The sequence below is a fragment of the Portunus trituberculatus genome, chromosome 41 (genome assembly GCF_017591435.1).
Source record: "Portunus trituberculatus isolate SZX2019 chromosome 41, ASM1759143v1, whole genome shotgun sequence".
In the NCBI taxonomy this organism is placed as follows: Eukaryota; Metazoa; Arthropoda; class Malacostraca; order Decapoda; family Portunidae; genus Portunus; species Portunus trituberculatus.
The window spans coordinates 28,985,679-29,013,227 of NC_059295.1; the positions used below are offsets into that span (position 1 = coordinate 28,985,679).

A 27,549-nucleotide genomic window follows, 5' to 3' on the forward strand; every position below is an offset into this window, starting at 1 on the left:
AATCGCGAGTGTTGGATGAGCCTCGTCCCTCCTGTTTACAAGACACGTGACTCCTGGGTGTTCGTGTCCCTGCTCGTCTGCTGCTCACCACACTCAGATCAGCGAAGAAGAAAGCGACTGGCGATAACTTGAGTGGTATCGAGGTATTTTGAATATATTGTTGCATTAGAATTGTGAACGATGATATTATTCAAGCTACACTAGCAGAGTGACTGGTAGTATTGAGATATTTTCTTTGGTTTTGAGGACATGTGATTCAGAAACAGATAGTTGTTATGGCAGAGATAACGATATTGTCAACAGAGACTTGAGCGCTATCGAGACAATAAGTTCGTAGACTTCTGGTACTACAAAAATTACTAAAAAATATAATAATGAAATGAAAAATATAACTGGTAAAGTAATTGATGTCACAGAGAACAGAGTGCCTGGAAGAAACCTAACCGATATGTTTGAATAGAATCCGTGGTCAACAAGTACGAACATATCAGATGTGGAGCTGAAACAGACGTGCACTAAGGACTAAATACCAAGACAACAACACACGGCAATAATGAGACTGCAGAAAAGTTAGATATACAAAAGCTACCTAAACAAGACTTACTATACACGAGAATCTCCAACAGAAACAACTACCATTAAGTGTGAAGCTAAGAATCAAAACATGGAAACGTGCACTTGTGGAGAGAATTATAAGACACATTAAGATACGAAAGCAGCAAAGACTTACAAAGGTAATCTAGACAAGACCTATTGCACGAGAATTCCAGACAACAACAAACATTGCGTGGAGTTTAGTAGCAGTCATTGAACTTGTACCACTGGGTGAAAAGAGGCATAACACAAGAAAACGAGGATATTTAACATTCGAAAGACAGCTCCTGGATATGGATAAGATCTATACACTTGTACTTTAGATGATAACAGACATTGACTACTGACTGATTAATTAACTAATGAACTGATTAAATTCCCTGGCGTAATATTGTATGCTAACATAATTTTACATGTTTGCATTAACGTGTGAGTTTAATTTGCCGACACTGAGCTGCCGAGGTATCATTAACAAGGTCACAGATGAGGCGTCTACGGTTCCTTGATGGACGAGGTAGAGGGTGGTCAGGGTTGCGTGGGTGTGGCAAGGCAGGGGCGTGGCGCTGAGGGTTGAGTAACAGTAGGCGTGGTGGTGGTGGTGGTGGTGGTGGTAGTGACTTGCTTCTAGTGTGTGTTCCTTTCATTTTGTATGAAGAAAGATATCTTCGTATGTATTTTTCTTTCTATGTTACTAATTTCTTTTTTCTTTTTCTTTACAATTGTTGTGGGTGTTGTTGTTACGTTATCATGCAAACCTCAGCATTTTACCATACATGCATGCACACCTTCCACCCATCACCACCATCACCACCACTGCCACACACACACTCCTACGTACACGAAATAAACTAACCAAGACAACCACAGTTTCGTTTCCAACCTCAAACTTATGGTTCTCAAACTCACGACTTTCCCAAAATCTCGTCCTCTCCCAACCTCACAATCATTACTCCAAACAACTTCTACACACAATTCCCCTTTATTGCACGCACACAACCAATGCATAAGACGTGATGGATACGAGGGAGCGGAACCTAAACAGAGACGGAAGATAAGAATGATAAATGAAAGGGGATGAAGGCGGCGGGTGAAAAGAAAAGGCAAGACGCGACCATCCATTCCAGAGCGCGTGCCAAAACTCGGGGTCTGAGCAGGAAGCAAGTGTCGGTCTGCCCTGTGGAAGTGAAGGGAGAGGAGCAGACAGTTGTGTTATGCTTCAGTGTTCTGCCAGACTCCAGTGAATCTGAGCGAGAAGAATAGAGAAATGTTTTAACACAAGATCGTGTTTTGATGACGCTATATTTTCTCATCACGGCTATTTTTTATAAACCATAAATTATGATTAGTCGGGTTCTCATGAGTGTTTTTTTTTCCTTATAGGTGTAGGAGTATTGTCCAACTATTCCAGAATCGTGAAGGTGTCTTGCAAAACTATAATTTTTACTTGGAGATTATTAACAGTTGTACAGACAAGACGTTGATGCATTTGAGAATACAGAGCAGTGTGCAAGGGAAAGTAACGTGTTGTGATTCATCGACGTAGCTGTTGATGAAGTTGTACTGATGGTGAGATGAAACGAATGAAATTTACGTATATAACGATGACTTTAGTAGTACACTTTATAGGGCTGTAATGCTACTGAAAAAGACTTTAAAAGGACACAAAAATCCGAGAAAACAATTATGATCTTTGTCCCTGCGATCCTGAGTAAGGGATATGAAGAAACTGCAAATAAACTAAAGAAAGACAGATTGTCCTCCTCTTGTTTCTCATCTTTCGCATCGTCCATCAAAGTAATCATAGAACAGCCTTATTTTTTCTATTTATACCATGTGGGGTTTTCACGGGAATTTATGGGCTAAAGGGGATCCTCTTTGGGGTACCTCCTATCTCAAAGCCCACCCGCTACGAAACCTTTGCCCCGAGTGAGGAAGCCCAACCTAAACTCGGACCGTGGACAGGATTCGAACCAGTGCGCTTGGAGACCCCTCGGATCCCCAAAACACGCATGGTTCCACAAAACATCTCTGTGGTTCTATGCCCTGTCTACATCGGGTCTGTTCTGGGTAGCACGCCGCTCTCTGTTCTTTGTGACACGAGGCAAAAGAAAAACAAAATAAGTAAAAGATAAATAGAATAAAGGCTCTAATGGAGAAAAGGGGAGGAAATCACACTAAGAGCACAACTTGTTACTGATTCACATCACGTAAAGACGGAAAGGAATCACTTAGGAAAGTTCTTCAAAGCACTTACCTCGCAGCGCTACGTGTTCTGGTTAAGAAAAGTAGTTTGCTGTGATTGAATGACTGAATGATGCACCGACTTATTTTAATGACAATGAGGTTATTCGGCGCCACAGAGAAAACGAGTTAAATGATAAAGAATGTGAAATAAAAGAAATATACAATAAAAAATACAAATATAATAAAAAAAATGATAAATGAAGATATAAATAAAAAGATAAATGAAAAAAAACTAGAGAAAAATAAATGAGAAAAAGTTGTTTCCTGTATCCGATGGTTCGTACCTCACAAATAATGAGTTATCTGGCAAGGAAATACATGCAGAGTAAAAAAAGAAAACCTTTACAACGAAAAATATAGTTATAATGAAAAAGATGACCAAATAAAAGCTTCCCGTATAAATATTCGTTCATATCCCACAGAAAGCAAATCAAAGAGCTAAAAAAGTAATAACAAATCATATGTGAGGTCCACGAAATTAAAAAAAAATATATATACATAATAAGTAAAAAGGTATAAAATGAACAATCAAGGTTTCCGGTAGTGAGTACTGGTCCACTCATACTGATTCACTGACTTGTTCTTGTCAAGTTCCAAATGATGAGTGAGAATGATTAGTATTTTATGGCGCAAAGCTCTCAAGGCCGCGTCAATAAAAGGAGAATTTACTGCGCGGCGGGGAACTTTGCCGCAACAACACTCCATTTAACTCCTGGAAAGTTCTGAGCTGAGTACGTGTTTTGAAGGGAAAGTGTTACAAGTGTGGGAAGAAGCCGTGAGTGTGTGTGTGTGTGTGTGTGTGTGTGTGTGTGTGTGTGTGTGTGTGTGTGTGTGTGTGTGTGTGTGGCTTTTCTTGTCCTTTCACTTGAGCTTGTTTCGCTTCACATCATTAAAATTATCGATTTCCTTGTATTTCTCATCCTTTTCACCTTCTTTGTCCTCATTCTTCCTCTTGATCCCCATCATTATGAAAAAGATACACGTGAATATCATGTCTATTTCATAACTCCATTTCTTCATACTTCCATATCTTCCTCCACACCTTACCGTATCTTTCTTCTTTCCTTCATTTTCTTTTTTTCTTTCTCATCTTTCATTTCCCATACCCATCCTTTTTCTTCTCTACCTCTCTCTCCTCTCCTCGCCTTTCCTGTCCTCTTCTTCCTTTTCTATGTCATCATTATAATCTTGTTAACCTCCGACAACACACACACACACACACACACACACACACACACACACACACACATATATATATATACTTGACTCCTCTCACAAACCCTAACTCATTCACATCCATCCATTCTTCCTCCCAACACTCCCTTTAACACTCACCTCATTGTACACCTGATCCATATAGGTGTCGTTGAGCAGGTATTCCGGATAGCCCACGTTCTTGACTATCGTGTTCACCTTCTCCTGCGCCACCTGCCTCGTCTCCTCGTTCATCCAGTGGGCAGCCTGTAGCGCCGAACCAAACGACTCCCGTATGAGTCCAATCATCTCGTCGGTCTGGTGAGGAAAGGAAACTGAGATAGCGCTATGGACAGGAAGGTGAGACGCGGTAAATGAAGCAAGGGGTGGAGAGGAGGTGGTATGGTGGCGCTAGCTGGGAAGGGAAGAAAGGTGGGATCAGGAAAGAACGGAGAAGGGAGGAAAGATGAGATGGGTAAGAATAGAAAAGTTAGAAGGATAAATGAGATAGGAAGGAGAGCGAGATGGAATCAGAAAAAAGGTGAAGAGAGGTGAGTAAAGTGGATAGAAATAGTATTGTAAATCGAGGGGGCATAAGTGAGTGTATGATGAACGAGGGAGTTGATAAAAAGGAAATAGGATGGTGATAAACTTAGAAAATAAAGAATAAGACAGGAGAAAGAAAAAAGAATAGAAATGATAAGGAAGGGATGACAAAGGAAAATAATAGCAAAGAAATAAAAGAGAATACGTAAAGAAGGATATGAACAAAGCAGTCAGAAGAATAGTTAAAAGTAAAACTGATAGAAAGAAAGAAAAATAAAAAAGTATCAGAAGTTGAGGAAGACAAGGAAAGACACCTAGTGAGAAAGAAAGACAGGAACTTCTATTGAGACACGGGGCAGGGCACGGACAGCTGAGTGATAAAGAAGACTGAAGAACACGCCACAAGAAGCACAGAGTAGTGGAGCAGAAAAGTCTCAAAGGGCGGCAGGACAAAGAAGGCATCACCTTTGTACGTACCTCGATGGTGTGACACTTCAGAATGATAAATAACAAATTGTTTCTAAAATTACAGTAAAATTAATCAAAGAAAAAAAACTGAATGGAGGCAGGAAGAAAACAGGAGATTAAAATACAAGATTCTCACATACACACACAAAAAAAAAAAAAAAAAAAAAAAAAATAGAAAAGAACGGTATAGGAAAAAATAAGAATGGAGTTAAGGTGAGTCTAGCATAGGATTAGAAATTATAGTGATAAGAAAGATAAAGAAAAGCTCACGTCATTCTTGCTAGTTTCAAAGAATGGGATAGAAAACGAGCAAATAAGACATAAAAACAAGCAATAAGTCAGGACGAGACTCAAGCATAGGGTTGAATATTGAAGACGAGAAGAAGGAAGGGAACCTCACGTCATTCTTGCTGGCCTCTGGGAAGTATCTCTTGACGAACATTGCGCCCACCACGTAGCCCAGGTTGCCGCTCACGTATGTCACGCACGACCGCCATCTGCACCACACCACGAGACAGATGCATGTGAGGGGGTGGAGCAGGTGTGTTGGGAAGATCAGGGGAAATAGGAATAGGTGTGTGTGTGTGTGTGTGTGTGTGTGTGTGTGTGTGTGTGTGTGTGTGTGTGTGTGTGTGTGTGTGTATGTAGATGATATTCTAAAATGTGAAAAACCAAATAACTAAATACTATTGAATGAAAATCAGTTGCATTCCCTTATATTCAAAGTTTCCCTCAGTCTTTAGTCTTTTGATCAAATAAAACCCCACAAATTGCCAGGTTTTGTAAGCAGAGGAGTTAAGATTGAAGGAATGTATAAAACGCGCTAAAACTAAGTGGAAAACTATTCCTCTATTTCTGACTAATTTCTGACCTTGAGTGTACAAACGCCGAGGCAAAGCGGCGTAGTGCGCGGGGCCAGGACTCACCGTTCGGGCTGGCTCTGTCTGCCAAAGAGCACCTTGATGTAGTCCTGCTTCACCTTCGTGTACCGCTCCCCGAGGTTACTGATCCTGTTTTTGACGAAGCGCCACAGCAGGTAGTTACTCACGGTCCTGTGGAGGATGATGGCGGTGAGAAGGGTGGAGATGGAGTAGGTGGTGAGAAGAGGCGCTTTCACCTTTGCTATCCCCCGTGTCACTTTATGATAGATATGCAACAAATAATCTCGTGGGGGGGAAAATCAGGTCTTTTGTTGTTTTTCTTCGTTTGTGGTCCTGTGAGATGATGGACGCCTACTGTTTGTTTAGAGGTCGTGTTACGTCTGTTTCGTCTATCAAACAGATGCATTGCAATCATACTATAATAGAGTTTATTTCAGACATTAACAACTTTAGTCACTGTGGTAATTAACAAAAGTGGATAATAAATACAATGCTTTAGTAGATCTACTTATTTACTCACCAGGCCTTCGATCTCTCACACTTACCTCACAAAACCATTCACGATCATGTCCACCATAACCTCTCAGAAGCTGAAATCCCTACACGGTTCCTTCAGCTCTTTCCTAAGAGACTCTGCACTGTCTCCCTAAGCCTAAGAGTCCCTTAACAAGACGCCTCGTACCCACCTGTCGTCCGTGTACTCGAGCAGGGAGACGAGCTTCTTGAAGTAGTCGAGGCCGAACACCACTACCTCGTCAGAGTGGTTGTTGTACCACGTGATGATGTCTAGGTATTGGGTCCAGTCAATCTGCTCAGAGAGAGAGAGAGAGAGAGAGAGAGAGAGAGAGAGAGAGAGAGAGAGAGAGAGAGAGAATAGTTAATACATAAGCCATGTAGTACGTCGGTTTAGGGACAAAGCTCGAGAGGCGAGACTAATGTGATTTGGTAACGTCAGAGGAGAGACGGGATGAGTGAGGAAGAGAGAATTGTAACTACTTGGCAGGAGGAAGAGAGGAAGACCTAAGAGAAAGTTTATGGACGTAATGAAAGAAGACATGCTGATGGAAGATGTGACTGAGGGAGGCGCAGAAGACCGAGCACGTTGGCAAATGCTGATCCATTGTGACGACAGAAAACTATAGCTAAACCTACAAAATCATCTCGAAAACCTTGATCTAGAAACAGTAAATGGACAAACTACAAGTCTTCCTGATGCAACTAAGTCCATCATTACTATCGTTTCTCCGTCACTTTCCCATCAGCTCAGCACGTATGCCAGCGTCCCCCTTTCTTTCTTCCCTCACTTCCTCTTTCCGTCCCTCCAGCTCCTCACCTCAGGCACCTCCTCGCCGAGCTGGTCCACGGTGAGGCGGCGATGAACGGCTGACAGATTCCTCCTCTCCTCGGCTGGCGTCAGAATCTGCGGAAAATCATAGTAATTCTCTCTCTCTCTCTCTCTCTCTCTCTCTGCTATTAATCCTATACACATAAGTCACCTTCACTGCTCCTCTACTCATTCACTGTTCACTCATTCCTTGCTATTGGCACTGTGCTCCCTCCCCTGCAATACACTTTGATTAGAGTTACGAATTACTCACTCATTCACTCAGTCACTCATTATGCGTCTTTATTTTACAACAGTACTATTCTAATTTATTGTTTTCTCTTACGAAGGAAACATTTTTTCTTAGCTTTTTCTCTATCGTTATATTTCTTGTTTAGTTTCCCTTGAATTAAAAACGAACCACTAAAACTCTAAGACAACACTGAAAAAGAACCGGTAAGACAAATATAAAACAGTGAAGAAGAACCGCTCAGACAATAAGGGAATTAGACTACACAAAATAAGATCCAATAACACAGTAAAACACAGAAAATAGATAATGATAATAATAATATAATAATAACAACAACAACAACAATAATAATAATAATAATAATAACAATAATAATAATAACAATAACAATAATAAAAATAATAACAATAATAACGATAATAATAATAATAAAGAAATAATAATAATAATAATATTAATAATAATAATAATAATAATAATAATAATAATAATAATAAAAAGAAGAAGAAGAAGGAAAAAAAAAGAAAACGATGATTATGAAGATGAGGATGATGAAATAAGAACCTCCCCGAACACAAAAATAGCAAAATCACATCCCTAGAAATAAAAAGAGAAACCCATCGTGGAATGGTAGCTATAGTAGGTACATGACACAATATTCTAATAACATGATGTGGCCCCTTGACAACACGGAGTACCTGCCGAGGAGATGACATACCCTTGACAGATGCGTCTCGAAGTGCAGAACCTCCGTCATGTCTTTGAGAGCCACTGGAAGAGGCGCGCCCAGCATCTGCGCCACATTGAGCATGAGATCCAGGTAGGCTTCGCGGTACTGGTAGTCTCCGGGGTTGATGAAATACTCCCGCCCTGGCAGACCTAATTCAGGCTGGTCCAACTGCAGGAAGGGAAGGAAGGAGGGAGGAAGGAAAGGAAGCATGGAATGTGGGAGGGAAGGAGGGAGGAAGACAGTAAAAAAAAAAGGTATTATGAGAGAGCTGGTGTATAGCAATAGAAAATATAGGCTTATATATTCGTATTCGTACAATGTTACTTCAAATAATTGCATGCGGGAGAAAAGAATAAAATATAGAGGAGGACAAGGAGAAAGAAGAAGAAAGAGAAAAGGAGGAGGGGCTGGATGAAGCGAACACACCTGAATGATGTGATTGGATGAGTTGGTGATGTCAGCCGCCACCCACTCCGAGATAAGGATATCATTGTTGTAGTTCCTGAGGCGAGCCATCTGCCGCACCCAGTCATAATCGGTGTTATTCCAGGCGTCCCCTTCCAGTACGGGCCAGCCACCCAGCTCCCGCAGCAATGCCAGCAGCGGCTCAGCTCCCATGACCTCGATGGCTTCTGTGTCAGGAGACAGAGGGAGTAACGAAGTGGTTTAAAGGAGTCAAGAGTGGGAAATAATTTACTGACTGATTGGAAGAAGTGTGATGGGGGAACGTATTTAGGCAGGGAAAGAACCACAAGGAAATGACAAGGAGGATTATTGCAAGAAAGGCCGGTGTGGAGGAGGAAAGGGAGGGGATGATGATGGAAAGGCAGGAGGGAAGAGCGATAATGAAGGAGAAGAGGGGAAGGGTGAGGGAAGAGGAATGAGGTTTGAAGGGCGAGGCGAGGGGAACCGCCTGATGGAGGAGCCGCGAGTGAAACTGATGAGAACAGAGGGTTGAGAGTGGACAGGGAATCTTTCTGGTGTACGCCACGTCACGCTGATGTCCCATACCACACTCATCGACTTCTGCCACACTAATGTTCCACCACATCTACACACCAAACTTTTACTCCTATCGCACATTACAGAGTACTGCATCCCCACGCTACAGTTCTATTGCGCATTACAGATATATCACACCCAACACTTATCCACACCACACTTCAGTCATATACAATACTTCCCCCAATACCACACATCGGCTCCACCCAACACTTCTGCAAAACACACTCCAGACCATACCACATCCTTCTTCCTCACGCCACACTAACGTCACGCCTCACCAGTGTTCATGCAGCCGGCGTACAAAGTCTTGACGGTGATGGTGATGTTATTGTCGGAAGTTAAAGGCTCCTCCTCCAGCAGAGAGCGCAGTACGTCGTCTAGGTCCTCCTTCAAGCGCTCGAAGGTATTGTCCACGGCCTGAAACACCCTCATATCACCACCACCGCCATCACCATCGTCAAATGCTGCCTCTTAGTCCATGTACAACTCCCCGTGCACTCTCTCTCTCTCTCTCTCTCTCTCTCTCTCTCTCTCTCTCTCTCTCTCTCTCTCTCTTTCTGATTATGTACTACAAGAATTTACTTTTCTTACTTTCTTATTTTCAGGACTCGTTAATCTAACAAACTTTTCTAACCAACTCATATTTTGTACTTTTTTATGCAATAAGCAGCCAGTTGTACACTTAACCCCAATCAACGAGTTTTCCTATAGATACCGAACATGGATGGTAGGTGGCAGAGTTACAGTAAACTGCCATGTAGTTTGCTATATAATCTCTCCTTTCATTCATTCAGCTTACACTTACTCTCTGTATCTCTTGCATTCACTTATATCCTCTTTCTTCTTCCATCTTTTCCAAATTCTCTCACTCCTATTCACTTTACCTTCTCAGCCTTTCATTTTGTCTTATCTAACTGGGAACTTTCCATTTAATTTTTCAGCCTCTCTTGGCGTCTCCCTGCCATCTTCCAGCCTCTCTCAGACATTTCTCAACCTCACTCAAGCATCTTTCAGAGTCCCTCAGCTTCTCACACTCTCCCACCTTGTCTTGTCTGATTGGGAACTTTCCATTCCACCTTCCGCAGGCGAACTGGTAGAAGTCCTCGCAAGGGTCAGCAGACGGGTCCATCAGTTGCAGCATCAGACTCCCTGCCAAGACATAGATTCGTACACATCTCTCTCTCTCTCTCTCTCTCTCTCTCTCTCTCTCTCTCTCATACATACATACACACACACACACACACACACACACACACACACACACACACACACACACACACACACACACACATAGACATTTAGACGCACCTCTTTCGCGCAGCACCATCTTGTAGTGCTCCTCGAGGCTCAGCACGTGGCTCCTCTGGATGAGAGACGCGTTCAGGCTCAGCGTTGTGTTGTCCAGGCTGGAGAAGTTGGCTACGAACGGGGACCAGCTGTCGCTCCCCTCGCCTGCCACTGTGGTCATGGTGGCGTCTGTCTCCTGACTGATGGTGAACTTGGGTGGGTAGTGGCTGGGATAATTAGAGAAGGTCTGCGGAGTAGGGGTCTGGGAAGTCTGAGGGTCGGTCGAGGAGGAGGGGTTAAGGGTGGAGGGGAGAGAGGATTCGTTGCTATCAAGAAGGTCGCTGGGGTTCTGTGAGTGAAGGGACACGTCGATGAGGTTGATGTGCGACGTGTTGGCCTGCGGGAGAAAGTCATTGGAATGCTCGGTGTGTTTCATCTGCACGTCAAAGTCCTCCACGTCGTCAATACTCGTGTCCACCTTCAACGCGCCTGAGATTTCCTCGTATATTGGCTTAGTCGTGGAGAGAATGTTGGTCTCGTCTTGTTCACGAGTGACGTCAACTTGATTTTTTTCCGCGGTGGTGTCAATAGCGTTCACTGTCTTCCTGTTGTCCAGCGACTTGGAGTCCTTTTTGATCAAGACTGCCTTCATGTCACGACCCCCATTCTCCGTGTGGACCAGCTTGGCTGTGGTGGTTCCTGTAACACCCACCTCGAGGCTGGGAAGGCTGTCTCGGTGAGACACCTCAGTGTAGCGGCCGTCCCCTACACTACTCATATCTTCAGGTTGTATCATTGCATTAGTCTGGAGTGTGTCCCCGGAGCCTCCCGAGGTCTGTGCGACTTTCAGCATTGCTAGGACAGTGGTCTCATTGTCTTTTAAGGTTAGCATTTCCCTTGACTGTCCCACGAGTGGAACAAGAGAAGAATAATCGATGGATTCCATTACTACTGGTCCCTGAAGCTGCAGAACTTTCTTCCCACGCTCGCTGTGAAAAGCCGATGAATCTTGGTTTGGATGTTCCTCAATGTGAAGAGAAAGCTCCTCTCTGACCTGATCCTCCTCCATCTCCTGCGCCTCTGTTGTAGCATGGGAGGAATTACTGTTTGGAGTGGAGAGGTCCTGTCCCATTTCGACACTGAATGGACTGCTGCTCGTGCTAGTGTCCGTGGCATCATGCCCAGTGGGGGGGCTGGTGAACGAGACATCACGGTAGTGCGGCATAGGGTGCATAAAAAAGTGGTCATCCAGCTTCGGCTCAACAGGTGGGCTGTCCTCTTCATCCGGCCTTCTCTCCGCCGCTGGGTATGCCCCGTGACTTCCCATCATGGCGGGGTGTGACGACTCGTTGTGCTCTTTGCCGCCCAGAGTCTCTCCGTGGACAGCATCGATAGGAAAGTTTTGAGAGGTTGCTGTACTCTTCTTGTATGAAAAATCGTGAGAAGAAGAGTCCGCTCCCTCTTCCTGTGGAGTGAGGCTCACGTCTGAGTGGGGCAGCCGCCAAGGAGTGCCGAGCAGGAGCTGCGGCGTCAGGGTTGGATGATGCTGTGTCTGTGACGTTGGGTGTGGCTGGATGTGCAGGACTGGGCGATGCTCTGGATGTGCGGTTGGGCGGTGCTCTGGATGTGCAGTTGGGCGGTGCTCGGTGTGTGTGGTCGGAGTTTGCTCTGTGTGTGGAGTTGGGTGGTACTGGGCGTGTGGCGGGTGGAGGAGGGAGATAGAAGAGTAAGGGTGAGCGGCATTGTCTTGAGTGTCTTGTGCTGTGTGTTGCTTTTGTTCCGTGTTACGCGTTGGGTGGTGAGGGACGGTGGACTCCGGCTGTTGACCTTCAACGATGGTTGGGTTTTCCTGGGCATCTTGTGTTGTGCGTTGCGTGTGTGCATCTGAGGCTTGGTTTTGTTGACTTGGCTTTTCCTGGGTGTTGAATTTTGGATGATGAGGTATATCTGGTGCTGAGTGTTGCTGTGTGACAGGTGTTGTGTGTTGTTGGCTCTCGGGTATTGTGTATTTCTGTACAGGTGGATGTTGAGGTGCATCGGAATCGGAGTGTTGATGTGTGTCAACTGAGAGTTGCTGATTTTTGCGAGTTGGGTGTTCGGGAGTATCAGGATCTAAGTGTTCCTGAGTATTGGAGACTGAGTGTTGCTGGGTATCGGGATTCGAGTGCTGAGGAGTGCGAAGGTTCGGCTTTTGCTGTGTGTTGTGCATTGGGTGTTGTGGTGTGTCAGGATCTGGGTGTTGCTGGGTGTCTTGAGCCTGGTGTTGCAGTGTGGCTTGCTCGGATTGCTGCTGCTCAGAATCCAAGAGTTGATGGGTGTTGCGGTTCGAGTGTTGCAGAGGAGAGTCAGAATCAGTGGGTTGCGAAGTGTTGGATGCTTGGTGTTGCTGGTTTTTCCTGGTAGGATGTTGAGGAGTGTCGTTATCCGGGTGCTGTTGTGTTTCGAAATCTAAGTGTTGCAAGATATCACGTTCTCCATGAAGTACCTCGGTGTTTTCAGTTAAGTGTTGCTGGGTATTAGGATCTGTGTGTTTTGGGGTGTCGACATCAGGGTGTTGAGTAGTTTTCGGACCTGTTTTTTGGTTGGTGTTGAGTGTTGGGTGTTGTGGAGTGTCTGGATCTGGTTGTTGTTGTGTGTTAGCATCAGTGTGTTGCATCTCCTGCTTGTTTTTCAGAGTTGGGTGATGAGGAGTGTCGGGATCTGGGGGTTGCTCGGTTTCAGGTGGCTGTGTGTCTGGGCTTGACTGTTGTGGTGTGCTTGTGACGATGGTGGAAGGATCAGTGTGCCTGTAAGAGTCACTGTTAGTTCCTAGGGTCACTGTTGGTTTCATTCTTCTGCGGTAATTGTATCTGCCGCGCCGCTGAAGGGAGAGGTACAGCATGATGTCCGTCCCTTGTGAAAGCGTACTCGTGGCCATACGTCTCAGTGGCGGATGCTGAGGAGGCAGTGGTGGTATCCTTGGGGCGCCACAGAGCCAGGAGGAGATGCCAGATGGGATGGGAAGTTGAACGGTGAGTAGTAATGGAACTGAAGGTGGTGGTGTGTGCTCCAGATGACGCTAATGACCCGCTGTGGTCCGGGGTGGTGTCTGTGCAGCAAATAGGGTTGTTAGAATGATTATGTGTGCAGATATTGAATATTCATTATTGGTACTAAAAAAAAAAATAGCAAAATAATAAATAGACAGGAGTGGCTCTTGACTGCTAAGAATTTCTTGTTATACTTTATGTTGAAACAAAAAAAAAAAAAAAAAAGTTATCCTTATGCCCACGTCTCTTTTTTTTTTTTTTTTTTTTTTACCTCTATGACTTCATCTGTCAGGTGGTGTGCATGATGCCAAACATTAAGAGTGAATCAAGCAGCTGTAATCTTTAGGCAGACTTACCTGAAGTCTAATTTTATGACTGATTTTTTTTTGGGGGGACCGGCATAAGGAAATTACTTTTCTATGTTTTTAAATCAAAGACAGACTCCTCGATAGATTTCTAAAGATATTGAAAAGTGTACCTTTCCCACGGTTTCTTTAGATCTTATGTATAAAATGTATGTGATGTATTGCATGACAAGCAGATAAATAACGCGTTACATGCATCTAATATGCAAAATTATTCATATCATATATAGTCAATGGTTTAGTAGAATATAACACACCACATTCCCTTTCACTGTGTTTACCAGTTTCCTTCAATCTGAAGTCCTTTGATTAGTTAAGAATCTTAGGATTATTGTTACAAGTTTATCCAATGATCAGGGGATTTTACGTTAAACAGAGAACACATATATGGCGGAAGTGGGTAAAGATAATTACTTGAATCTTGACAATGATTGTACCAAGATGGCTCTGCAATAACAAAGAACAACTGATGAGAGCAGAGCTTTCTTGTTTATATACATACATCAAAAGTGCCTTTTAACTTACGCGTTGGAGCGGCAGCAGTTAAGTGAGTCTCCAGCAACGCCAGGGAGAAGAGGGTAGCCAGCAGCAGTCCCCGAAGAGAGGTCATCCTAGCGGGGCCCCGCAGAGGTGTGCGTTCCTGGGAAGGAAAATAATAGGTCACTACACTGCAGTATTCAAGCACCACGCTATTTAACCGTCACCACTGCAACAACACAACGACGCAAAACGTTTTTTTTTTTTTTAACTAAGAAATAAAAAAACTCACTGGTGTCAGCCCCGAAAGAATAGAGCCAAGAGAGTGATCCATATTGGAGAAGTTTTTTGAAACCTACCTTTTTGAAAGAGTTCAAGTCATTAGTAGATTATCTTGATACGAAAGGAAACACGTTTGCCTTGAACGCAGGTGAACTGAACAACGAAGCAGTAACTGTGTGATAAACCACAACACTGCAGCTTGGATCAGCGCGACTTATACCGTAAAGGAAAGCTTAACAGTACGTCACGGTAACAATGAACAGATAAAAAAGAAAAATGCATGTGATGATGAAGTAAAGCGTAAAAGAAAAAAAAGAGAGGATATAATTCAGATGGGAAATGTTGTATCGTCAGTTATAATGGAATGTCTACTATAAAATTTGTGTAATATATTAAAGATTGCAGCTACATTAATAACTCTGTAAGCAAAGTATATGTATGATGATGCAAATGAAGAAAACGCAAAAAAAGGCAAGAAACAAATCGAGTGGGGAAATATATTGTCAGTAATGATGAAAAGTGTTCCATTAAATCTACTTGTTATAGTAATGAACGGAACTGAGTTACTGTAATGATATTGATAGTAGTGTCCGTAATGATGCTGATGGTAAAGTATGTAATGCATATAATCACAATATGTAATAATGTTGATAGTAAAACACGTAGTAACGACGACAATTAAATAATATAGGAAAGTATATGATGGTGCTAATGAATTCGACGAAAAAGAAAAGAAAAGAACAGAAAAAAAAAGAAATAGAAAGTTAAAGAAAAAAATTGCCGCAAAATGTGTGTGTGTGTGTGTGTGTGTGTGTGTGTGTGTGTGTGTGTGTGTGTGTGTGTGTGTGTGTGTGTGTGTGTGTGTGTGTGTGTGTGTGTGTGTGTGTGTGTGTGTGTGTGTGTGTGTGTGTGTGTGTGTGTGTGTGTGTGTGTGTGTGTGTGTGTGTGTGTGTGTGTGTGTGTGTGTGTGTGTGTGTGTGTGTGTGTGTGTGTGTGTGTGTGTGTGTGTGTGTGTGTGTGTGTGAAAACAGCAGCGGGAAGCTGTTCGGTTCGTTAAATCTTGCTCCGGGGCGAGTGATCAACAATATAAAGAAAGAAAAGGAAGAAAAATAAATAGAAAAACATAAAAACACACAGAGTTCCAACCATTTTTTTTTTCTTGAAAAATTCCCGCAGACCGAACCTGGTAACACGGCTCAAATGCTGAACAGTTATATCTAATAAGAACTTCGGAGCATAAGAGGATGAGAGAAGCTGCATCAAGAATAAATTTGTCCCGAAAGAAAATCTGTTAAAACTGCTAACAAGGAGAACAAGAAAAGAAGACAAGAAACAAACAAATCAAAGTAATTACCGATACGAACTTAAGAATATAAGAACAAAAAAGGAAGTTGTAAGAACGATAATTTTGTTACTGGAAACATGAACAAAAGTAGACGACAAGAAGGGAGAAAACAGACATTTACATAAAAAAGAACACGCACCGCTATAAGACACTTTCGTCATTATGCCACCGAATGTCAATCAGCTAGTCAAACATCATCCACGCGCACACACACACACAAAAAAAAAAAAACGCAATCCAATCCGCTCCTAAGAAACTACGCAATGATAATGAAAGAATGAATCTCATAATGTAGAATCTCACAACATCGTTTTAACACCTAATCCCTTATATAATTAGTTAATATCATCCTACAACAAAATAACCTTATCCAAAGAAATAAAGCTATCGAGAAGAGGAAACGTATAAAATTTCCTAATCATGCATCTCAACAATACATCAGCAGTTAATTTCATCAAAGAATAAATATCCTCCTAACGAAGACAAACTTGCTGTATCATATTGTTTTTCTCAGCTATCTCGTTACGAATCAACGAAATTTTCTTGATTTCTTGCCTTCTCGAGAGTCCTTAGGGATGCAAGTTAAAGACATGGCACGGGAGATGAGACAGAGTATTCGTTTATGAATGTGTTCATGGCGCTGTTCCTTGAAATCCTAGAAAGGTAGATGTAAGCAAAGTTGCTCATTGCTTTTGTTTTCAAGGGCACTTACATATAGGGCCTCTTTATGTATTTGCACAATTATATCGCCTTTCATTAAATCTTCCTCTTTATGTCACCTCTTTTATCAGGATGTCTGGTGTTCCAGTAGACGCTGTTCAGAGGAGACAAAGTAAAATAGCACTATGATGACGTTTATTATTCTTTATTTTGTCACTGTAATGTCATAATTTATTTAAAAAATACAGTGTCAGGATGTTTGGTGTATTTGCTGATCAAGTATTTCTTACGGTTGTCTTTGCAATGGAGTAGTTTACTTATTTGTTGTTTTATTATTAAAAAAAATGTATCACTAAATTTTATTATGTTCGAGTAGAACGATAAGATGCCGCAACATTTGAAAATATGCTACTGGGATAATTGTTTACTTTGACCATACAATTTGTGTTTTGCTCTTACTTTTGTCACTGAAAAAAATTCATTTGTGTTTCTGTGCGGTTTATATAAATTACCAATCAAAAGGTACACATTCGCTCGCTGTCCTCATGGTGTGGGCGGAATGAAGGTTGTAGGTGCGGCGCCGCGAGAGGAAAGACAAAGCAATCAATCGAATCAATGATCTTGTTAAAGGTATTCCGCGTGCCGCCACTCGTGGGACACTGCCGCCACTCAGCCAGCCTCGCCATTCACAAACCAAGGACACACACACACACACACACACACACACACACACACACACACACACACACACATAGAGAGAGAGTCCTTGTCTCTTCGCTGCCTTGCATAAAGTACTACGTCATGATATCACGCCAACGTTCAAATGTTGCTTAATCCTTTGCCGTCATCGTTGTTGTCGTCGTCATCTCTCTCTCTCTCTCTCTCTCTCTCTCTCTCTCTCTCTCTCTCTCTCTCTCTCTCTCTCTCCGTAGACACTTGGTAACATTATGCAATCTTTTCCATTTCATCCTCTGCTTTCCATTTTAATTAGAAATTCTCTGATCAACCAACAGTCTTCTTGTTAAGTCTGACAGCTGACATATTCTTAAGTGATAAGGGAACTTGGTAAAGCGTGAAAAGACGTGAAGACATTCAAAGCAAGTGAGATGAGTGTTACTTGACTAATGACTGACTGTACATCGCTTGGTCTTCTCACTCTGTGCTATCAAAGTGAGTGTTGTTACTCGAATATCGACCATACATACACATTACCAGTTCTTCATCTCTTCTCTCAATATAGTGAAGAGTAACTCCTTTTCTAAGCCTTCCATGCCTGCCACATATTTCCATTTCAGTCCTACAATCCGTCGCCTCTGATTCCCCCTCTTCTTCAAATACAAACTCAACAATCTGCTATACATTTTACCAATTTTATCGGAATTTCTGAATAAGAATCTACCACCACTACCACCACCACCACCATCATCACCACCACCCCCACCACCACCACCACTAAATACATCTTCAACAAAAAAGCCCATAAAACCCTCGTCACATTATTATCATTATATCACTCCATATCACCATCAATACCACCACCACCACCACATTGATAAGTCCACTGCTAGTCTTTCATGAAGAAGAAAATAATAAAAAGAAAAAATAATAAAAGAAAAAGTGGAAGGGAACACACACACACACACACACACACACACACACACACACACACACACACACACACACACCACACACACATACCCGATATTAGAGGAGTAAGTCTCACTTCCTCAAACAAAGAAGAATGGAGGAGGAGGAGGAGGAGGAGGAGGAGGAGGAGGAGGAGGAGGAGGAGGAGGAGGAGGAGGGTGGGAAGAAGATGCATAAAAAATCCTAGCTCCATAAAAATCTATATTACGAAGATTCTTCCCTTCATTCCTGCGCCTCCTTCCTCCTTCCTTCCCTCCCTTACCTCCTCCCTCCCTCCCTTCCATTGCTACTGCCCTCCCTCTCTCCATCCTTTCCCTCTCTCTCACATTTTCCATAATTTTGTTCCATATTCCAAATCTAATTATATTCGAGAGCGAACGAGAGAGAGAGAGAGAGAGAGAGAGAGAGAGAGAGAGAGAGAGAGAGAGAGAGAGAGAGAGAGAGAGAGAGAGAGAGAGACTATGTACCCCTTTCTATCTTCCCTGGTACACTTTCCTTCCTCTTCCCTGGCGAGGAGAGACGCAAGATAACGCTGATGGCCAAAGTTGGAGGAGGAACAGGTAGGAGGAGTGTTAGAGAGTTGAGGAGGTGGTATTGAGGGGCTGGGGAAGCTGGAAGGCAGGGTTTGGTTAGCTTGCGGTTGGGGAGAAATGCATTGCTGTTAGAGTAACTCGGTTCGGGGTTGGAAAAGAAAAAAAAGCTGCATTTGGGTTTTGAGATACAGGTTTGAGAGTTACGGAGTCTCGGTTGAGTTGTTAGGGAAGCTGGATTGAGTTATTTTTTTTTTCTTCTTCGTCTTCGTCTTCTTCGTTTTCGTCTTCTTCTTCATAAGGGCTTTGATTTTTACTTTCTTCTCGTCTTTTTCTCTCTCCTTCTTCTTTCAGGTGCAGAGGGAAGGATGGAAGGAGGGAAATGATAAGGAGAGGTGGAGGGAAGGGCGAGGACGTGGAAGAAGTAAGGAAGGCACACTTTGGTAATTGGTAAAGTTTTGGTCAGGTAACATATCGTTTCATTACTTTCTAGTTTTAAAAAGAAATACCTTCTGATTCCTGTCTTTCTCCTATTTCTTTTACTTCACCCCTTGGTTATTCATTCTCAGCTTCTTTTTTTTATCTCCTGTTTCTTCTCTTCCTCTTCTTTTGTTGTTGTTATTCTGGTTTCTGTTCTTCCCTCTCCCATGTTTTTTTTCATGTTTTCATTTTCCTTCTTTTTCTCTTTTTCCTTCATCTCAAACAATTTTTTTTTCTCATGTTGTTGTTATAATTTTTGTTGCTGCTGTTATCAATGATATTTTTCCCTCTTCTTTTTCGAAACCTTGTTTTCAGTCTTTGTTGTTTTCGCCATTGTTATCCTCCTCTTCCTCCCTCTCCTCCTCCTCCTCTTGGACAAGGCTGAAGACTCACAGGCATATTTACCTTTACTTCTTTGCTTCTTTCTTTCTTCTGAATTATTTTTTTCTCTCCCCACTCTCCTTCCTTTTCCTTCCCATCTCCATTACCTCCTTTATCACGTCAGTCTTTTGCTTTTCTCCTCCATTTTTCTCTTTCTCCTTCTTTTCCATCTCTCCTGTCACATTTCTCCTGTTACTTAATTTCTTATCTTAGCCATTTTTTTGCAAGAATCTATGAATTGCCTTGATATCATAACTGTTTGTTTCATTCTGGTATTTTCTTTCTTCCTTTTTACTTCTTTCCTATCTTAAGGCTTCATAATTCCTACTTTCTTCCATTATGAGTTATTCCTTCAATACGCAAGGGAGTGGGAAGGAGGGCAGGGAGGGAAGGGAGGAAGGCGAATGTGTTTTAGGAAGGAAGGAGGACAGAGAAGGAGGAAAGAAGAGTGAGGAAATTGGAAAGTGTGTGGTGAATGATTGAAGAAGGCAGTGAGTGAGTTACGGAGTGTGCGAGGGAATGAGTGACTGACTGAGTGTGTGTGTGTGTGTGTGTGTGTGTGTGTGTGTGTGTGTGTGTGTGTGTGTGTGTGTAAAGTAAACGTTTGACTGAGTGGTGAGCGAGTATTCAGTTCGGTAAATCATCACGAACAAATAAGATCCAAGTAAATTAAAAGAGAAAGAATAATTGTAAAAGCGAGTGAGTTGCGTAGAGTGAGTATGGGAGAGTAAAATTCATGAGTCAACCTGAAATGGGAGTGAAACTAAAAATGTAACTAAAATAAAACTGAGTGAGTGAGTGAGTGAGTGAGTGAGTTAGTGAGTGAGTGAGTGAGAGTGCCTTTCCCACCTTCCCTCCCTCGCATACACACTTCCGGTTCACCTGTGATATTTCGACAGGTGTTCAACTGTTAAATAGGGAAACTTGTTGGGGCGTGACGTTCAATCTATCAGTATGTCAACGGAGGAGGAAGAGGAGGAGGAGGAGGAGGAGGAGGAGGAGGAGGAGGAGGAGGAGGAGGAGGAGGAGGAGGAGGAGGAGGAGGAGGAGGAGGAGGAGGAGGAGGAGGAGGAGGAGGAGGAGGAGGAGGAGGAGGAGGAGGAGGAGGAAAGTATGTCTCTTCCGTATCTCTCCTCCTCCTCCTCCTCCTCCTCCTCCTCCTCCTCCTCCTCCTTCATTCTTGCCCACGCTCTTGACCTGCGCAGACGTGTGACCTGACCTCCCGGGCCTGCCCTACCTAGCAGTACCAGCAGCCGCGCGCTAAGTTTTTTCAGTTACTTTGTTTTAACCTGTAATCTTTCCTGTAACAGCGTAGAGTTCATACATATTACACAAAACACCTTGACGCGAACACAGTGTAACACGTCTTGTTTTGTCAGTATATAGATTTTCGCCTTTTCACCTGTTTACTTGTTTCTGGTAGTATTTTTGTACTTGTAGCTTGGGTACTGTTAGTTGTATTTTTTATTGTCTTCTTGCAGGGCAAGTGTGACTTATTATTACTTTGATTCTGTGCTTTTATTGTGCTTCGTTCCGTGCCATTTCAGCAACAGGCTTCCCTGTGAGTATACGGCTACTATTCCCAAGGGAATAAACACACCTACTCACACCTGTGCGGACTGCCTCTCAGGGGACCGGATTAAAACCCGCGGCGGCACTCGGCCACTAATCCCATAATTTCCTTCATTCCAGCCTCTCCAACTGTCGTTTTCGTTTTGATTTAAACCTTCTATTAATAATGCCTTCTGATTTGAAAGCTTGCAGAGACTGCCATGGCCGTTTTGCCAAGCAGTACTATGAAGACTTCTTTTCCAGACCTGTCTGCAGACTGTGTGACACCCGTTCTCGTCTCGAGGAAGCTGTGGAGGAGGGAAACAGGAAGTATGCCGAACTAAAAAGTAACTTTGATTCATTGCAGGATACCCAAACAAGTCTAGCAGAAGCAGTAGCAGAAGGTAACAACAGGTACACTGAACTAAAAAATAGATTTGATACCCTACAGGAATTTGTCACAGCGAACATTGGACGGAGCGCCACGACTGCCAGTCTGCCACACACTTCCGTAGCCCCAGCCACACCTGACTCTCGCTCACGCCCGTCCCTCCCCCAGGATCCTGCCTTCATACCAGTCAGAAATGGAGCGAGGCGAGACACGCGACGCACTCACCTCCCCCTAACGACTTACAATCGCTTCTCTATTCTCAGTGAACAGGTGGAAGAAACACAGGAGACCAGACTTGTGGGGGATTCCATCATCCGAGGCCAACTAGAAGAATTCTGTGGACGTGTGCCATCTCGTAGACGACGCTACTGCCTTCCAGGAGCCACACTCCGTGACATCACGGACTGTGTTGAGGACGTGACAAAGGACGCCACTAATGATACACTTTATGTCATCCACGCAGGTACAAATGACGTCCACCGCTCCCGCTCAGAAGAACTGATGGAGAAGTACAAGGAGATGATCAAGAAATACAAGACTAAATCAAGAAATATTGTAATTTCAGGTATTCTCCCGAGGATCAACGCGGACGCACGTTTCTATAACCTTGCTTTCAGTACTAATAACAGATTGAAGACTCTTTGCCAACAGGAAAACGTCGAGTTTCTTAACATGTGGAATGACTTCTATAATGAACACAAATTATTTCACAGAGACGGTCTCCACCTAAATGCAGTGGGAGCAGCCAGGATGGGGAGATTAATTCATGATAAAGTTTGTCTCCACAGATCAAAAACGTGCAGGTGGCAGAAGGAACTTCAGCGTCGTAAGTTCATCTTCAGATTCAGGCAAGATCAGAGCTTGCTATTTCAATGCCCGTAGTTTACGAAATAAATTTAATGAGCTCCAAGCTCTTATACATCAAGAAAACTATGACATCATCGGCATCACAGAAACTTGGATTAATACAACACACAGAGATTACCTCGCAGAATACTCACTTGATGGCTATAACATTTTTAGTAGCGAAAGATCTCACCGTACAGGGGGCGGTGTAATGTTTTACGTTAAAAGTAATCTTCGTGCTCGTGTGATGCCAACTTCAACCATTGCAAACATAGATGTCAATTTCATTCATATAGAAAATAAATCCCGAAGAATATCATTAGGTCTCGTCTATCGTCCTCCAGCCCAGTCACCCGCCACAGACGAACAATTGTATGAACAAATCGCGGACATTTGCTGCGTAAACAATTGCATAATTATGGGAGATTTTAACCTTCCAGTCACAAGGTGGGGCGAACCACTGACAGCTCACGCTGGCCAGCAGCTGTATAATAGCATGCTTGAAAGCTCCCTCCACCAACACATCAAGCATCCGACAAGAGGAAACAATATCCTTGATATCGTTCTAACAAATGATGAGAATACTATTGAAAATGTGGAAATTGGACCAGAATTCAGTTCCAGCGATCATCGCACCTTAAAATTCACCATAAATTTTGACAAAGGAAAAGTGAATGAAAGTAAAGAAAAAGTGCCAGACTATCGGCGTGCAAACTACACAAGACTCCGTATGCAGCTTGCATCCATTGACTGGAATATACTGCTGGAAACACCAGATGTAGATAAGACATGGGAGGTGTTTGCTGAAAAGATAAATGATACAGCTAAGATGTGTATACCACTAAGAAACAGAAGGAAACTACTAAACACCAAACCGAAATGGTGGAATAATGAAATTAAAAGCTGTCTTCTAGCAAAGAAAGAAGCATACAACAAATACAAATTAACACAGCATAATAATGATAAATTAGAGCATGACAGATTGCGTAGAAAAGCAAAAAAAGTTGATAAAAAGCAGCAAAAAATCTGTAGAAGCTCAGATCGCAAACTCCTGTAAAACCAACCCAAAGGAATTTCACAGTTATGTAAAATCCAAAAGAGTCTTAGCCTCAACAATTGGTCCACTCATAACAGAAAACGGAAACCAAATAGATAACGAAGCTGAAATGGCAAACGTCCTAAATAGATTCTTCTCAACAGTCTTCACGACTGAAGATGTCCAAAATAGTCTGCCCATGCCAGAGCCTCAGGCACAAGGCAAAACACTGCCTGACTTCATAGTTACAGAAAATGAAATCCTCACAGTCATGAACAGCATGAACGTAAACAAAACGCCTGGACCAGACAAGATATCACCCAGGCTTCTCAAAGAAGCGAAAAATGAGCTCGTGAAACCACTCACGATTATATTCAATAAAACTTTACAAGCAGGGAAAGTCCCCCCAGGAGTGGAAGCTAGCAAATGTCACGCCCATTTTCAAGAAAGGAAATAAATCACTCCCAGCTAATTACAGACCAATCAGCCTTACTTCAGTAGTGTGCAAGCTGATGGAAACGATAATCAGAGATAAGATTGTCAAATTTTTAGAAGAAAATAAGATCATGAAGGATTCACAACATGGTTTCAGAAACAAGAGATCCTGCTTAACAAACCTACTAGACTTCTTTTATGAAGTTTTTAACTCGTATGACGAGACAAAAGCAGTGGATGTTATTTATCTTGATTTCCAGAAAGCTTTCGACACTGTCCCTCACAAGAGGCTAATCAGCAAAGTAAAAGCTCACGGCATAGCTGGAAATACCCTGAAATGGTTGGAAGACTGGCTCTCTGACAGAAAGCAACGAGTTGTTATAAATGGAAAAGAATCAGAGTGGCACAATGTGAAAAGTGGTGTTCCTCAAGGCTCTGTATTAGGACCAGTTCTTTTCATTGTTTATATTAATGATATTGATGAAGGAATCACTTGTAAAATAAGCAAATTCGCGGACGACACCAAAATAATGAGCAAAGTTACATCAACGTCACAATGGCAAGAACTACAGTGTGACTTAAATAAACTGACACGCTGGGCAGAAAAATGGCAAATGAAATTCAATATAGAAAAGTGTAAAGTCTTACACATTGGAAGTAACAATGTACAAGCAAAATACGTAATGAGTAATGTACCTCTGGAAAGTGCTGAGAATGAAAAAGATCTTGGTGTTGTGGTGTCTAAAGATCTCAAGCCGAGCAAACACTGCACAGAAGCAGTAAAGAATGCAAATAAATTAGTTGGGTTCATTGGAAGAACCTTTGAATTTAAATCAGAAAAAGTTATCCTTACTTTATATAACTCATTGGTGCGTCCTCAGCTTGAATACTGTGTGCAGTTCTGGTCACCATATTACAGAAAAGACATTGAAAAACTGGAAAGGATCCAGCGTAGAGTGACCAAGATGATTCCGAGATTGAGAAACAAGCCGTATGAGGAACGACTGGAAGCATTAAATTTATTCAGCTTAACAAAGCGCAGGATAAGAGGAGACCTAATCGAAGTTTTCAAAATTTTTCAGGGATACAACAACCTTGATGTCAATAAATATTTTACTATTGATCATTCCACCATAACAAGGAATAATGGATTTAAAATTACACCAAAACGCTTTAAAACCCACGAGGCAAAGCACTTTTTCTTTAATAGAATAGTTAACATTTGGAATAAGCTTCCTTCTGAAATAGTAAACAGTACTTCCATTGCATCATTCAAAAACAAAATTGATAAATATTTAAAGAATAACCCCAACAAGCTCTCTTCTTGTCTGAATAATTAAACATGATACTATATTAACTTTCTTATAGATAGATATGTAGAGTTCACCGTAGGGTGAATAATAGAATCTCCTTTCATCCTTTCCTGTGAAAATTCCATGTCAGTTTTTCCATACTGCATGGTACTTTTCCAAGCTATTTTCCATGCCAGCGAAAGCTGGAGGGAGTGGTGGGTGGGGAGGAGCCTTCTCCTGTACTGTCCTGTCTCTCTTATCTGTAGCCAGTTAGAAGTAGTTACCAAACAGCCTCGAAAGGACCAACAGGTCTGTTGCTGTTTGGCTTTCCTTTGTATTCCTTTGTATTCCTCCTCCTCCTCCTCTTTCTTTCCTTTCCTTTCGACTTTCTTTTCTTTTCTGTCTATTCATTTCTTCACCTTCGCCTTTTATCTCCTACATACATTCTTCACATTATTATTCTCTCCTCTCTCTTTTTGTGTTTCTTATCCATTTCTTTTCATTCTTGCTTTTTCTTTCCTCGATTGATTTACAACAATATTTTTCCATCATTTCTGTTTCCTTCGTCACTCTTTCCTTTCCCCGCCTTTTTTTTTAACCTTCGCTCCTTGTTTCTCTCCTTCCTTGTTTCCCTCCTTCCTTCCTTCCTTCCCTCTTTTCCTCTTTAATTCCTTCTTTCCATCCCTCCTTCCTCCCGTTCTTCCTTCCATAATTCCTTCTCTCCCTTTTAACTTCCTTTCTTCCTGAGACTAATTAGCGAACACAAGTGAGACAGAAGGTAAACAAACATACCTGAGAGAGAGAGAGAGAGAGAGAGAGAGAGAGAGAGAGAGAGAGAGAGAGAGAGAGAGAGAGAGAGAGAGAGAGAGAGAGAATTTTAAAGGCTACAAAAAAGGTACAGGAGGAATAAAAATAAATTAAGAAAAATTAGAAAAGAATAATTCAATGCAGGAAAAGGAGGAGGAAGAGAAGGAGGAGGAGGAGGAGGAGGAGGAGGAGGAGGAGGAGGAGGAGGAGGAGGAGGAGGAGGAGGAGGAGGAGGAGGAAAAAAACAGGAAAGGGAAGGACAGAAAACACAAAACGAAAATGAAAACTGACATGGATAAGTTCTCTTCCACTGTTTGAAAGACATGCAAGTCCAAGGTGGTAGAGAGGGAGAGGAAGAGGAAAAGAGGGAGAGGAGGCAGTGTCAAGCCAGTGAGGGAGAGGAGTGAGGAAGAAAGATGGGAGGGCGGGAGTCAGTCAGGCACAGTTTGGGGGCAGGAAAAGGTGCTGAGAGGAGGAGAAAGTGTGTTTGGAAGGAAGCGAAGGAGTGAAAGGGAGAATGGAAAGAAGATGGAGGCGAAAGTAAAAAGAAGATAAAAGGGAAGGAAAGAAGTGGAAATTGACGGGAAAAGAAGATGAAGGATATGGGAGGGAAAACAGAAAAAAAAGAAAGGAGAAAGAATAGATAGGAAAGAGAAGCAAGGTAGAGGGACGAAAGAGGAAGGAAAAAAAAAAAGATGAAGAGGAAGAGAAATATGATGAAATAGCAGGGTAAGAAAGTGAAAGGAGAAAGAGAGATGAAAGAAAAATGGGAGAAGGCAAAACGAATAAAAAAAAGGAAAAGAAGAGGAGATAATGAATAAAATAAGAGAAGAAAAATGTATGGGAAAGGAAAAGAGAAGAGATAGAAATGAACAGAAGAGAAGGGAAGAAAGAAAGAGAGAGAGAATGCAGAGGAGGACAGAATTAGAAGTGAATAAGGGTTGAGAGAAATTGATTATATGGAAAGGAGGGGAGGCAAGGGCAAGGGAAGAAAGATGAAGTATGCAAAGTAAGGAGACGCTCAAAGAAGAAAGGAATAATGACGGCAAGATGAAGAGAATGAAGAGAGAATGATTTAGTGAGCAAAGAGTGTGCATAAGGAAAGAAAAAGAAAAAAAAATGTTCATGGGGAAGAGAAAGTGGAAAAAAAAGGAAGGTGAGGGAAGGAAAGTTAATAAAAGATGATGGTAAAATGAAAAAAAATCATATAAGAAAAGAATGAGTGAGTGAGTGAGTAAGTGAATCTGTTTGTCAGTGGGAGTTTAAAAATTTGATATAATGAGGAGAACACACAAAATATGATCTCCCCCCAAAAAATCAGTTAGGGAAAAATGAAACTGCAAGGAAACTAAGAGAGAAAATGAATGAATGAGTGAGTGAGTGAGTGAGTAAGTGAATCTGTTTGTCACTGAGAGTTTAAAAGTTTGATATAATGAGGAAAACACACAAAAACATGATCTCCCCAAAAA

The 27,549-nt window shown here is 42.3% G+C and overlaps 1 protein-coding gene across 1 annotated transcript in view; it reads right to left on the reverse strand.

Moving 5' to 3' along the window:
- Nucleotides 1–13,592, reverse strand: part of LOC123516620 — a 23,987-nt gene extending 10,395 nt beyond the window's left edge. The window contains exons 1-10 of the mRNA XM_045276180.1: nucleotides 10,548–13,592; nucleotides 10,282–10,388; nucleotides 9,518–9,656; nucleotides 8,661–8,866; nucleotides 8,223–8,402; nucleotides 7,261–7,347; nucleotides 6,614–6,735; nucleotides 5,973–6,098; nucleotides 5,447–5,543; nucleotides 4,174–4,350 (exon numbers count right to left, since the gene is read on the reverse strand). Of these exons, the coding sequence (XP_045132115.1) occupies nucleotides 4,174–4,350; nucleotides 5,447–5,543; nucleotides 5,973–6,098; nucleotides 6,614–6,735; nucleotides 7,261–7,347; nucleotides 8,223–8,402; nucleotides 8,661–8,866; nucleotides 9,518–9,656; nucleotides 10,282–10,388; nucleotides 10,548–13,443 (4,137 nt within the window). The 5' untranslated portion in view covers nucleotides 13,444–13,592. The remainder of the gene's footprint in view (nucleotides 1–4,173; nucleotides 4,351–5,446; nucleotides 5,544–5,972; nucleotides 6,099–6,613; nucleotides 6,736–7,260; nucleotides 7,348–8,222; nucleotides 8,403–8,660; nucleotides 8,867–9,517; nucleotides 9,657–10,281; nucleotides 10,389–10,547) is intronic.
- Nucleotides 13,593–27,549: the final 13,957 nt, after the last annotated feature.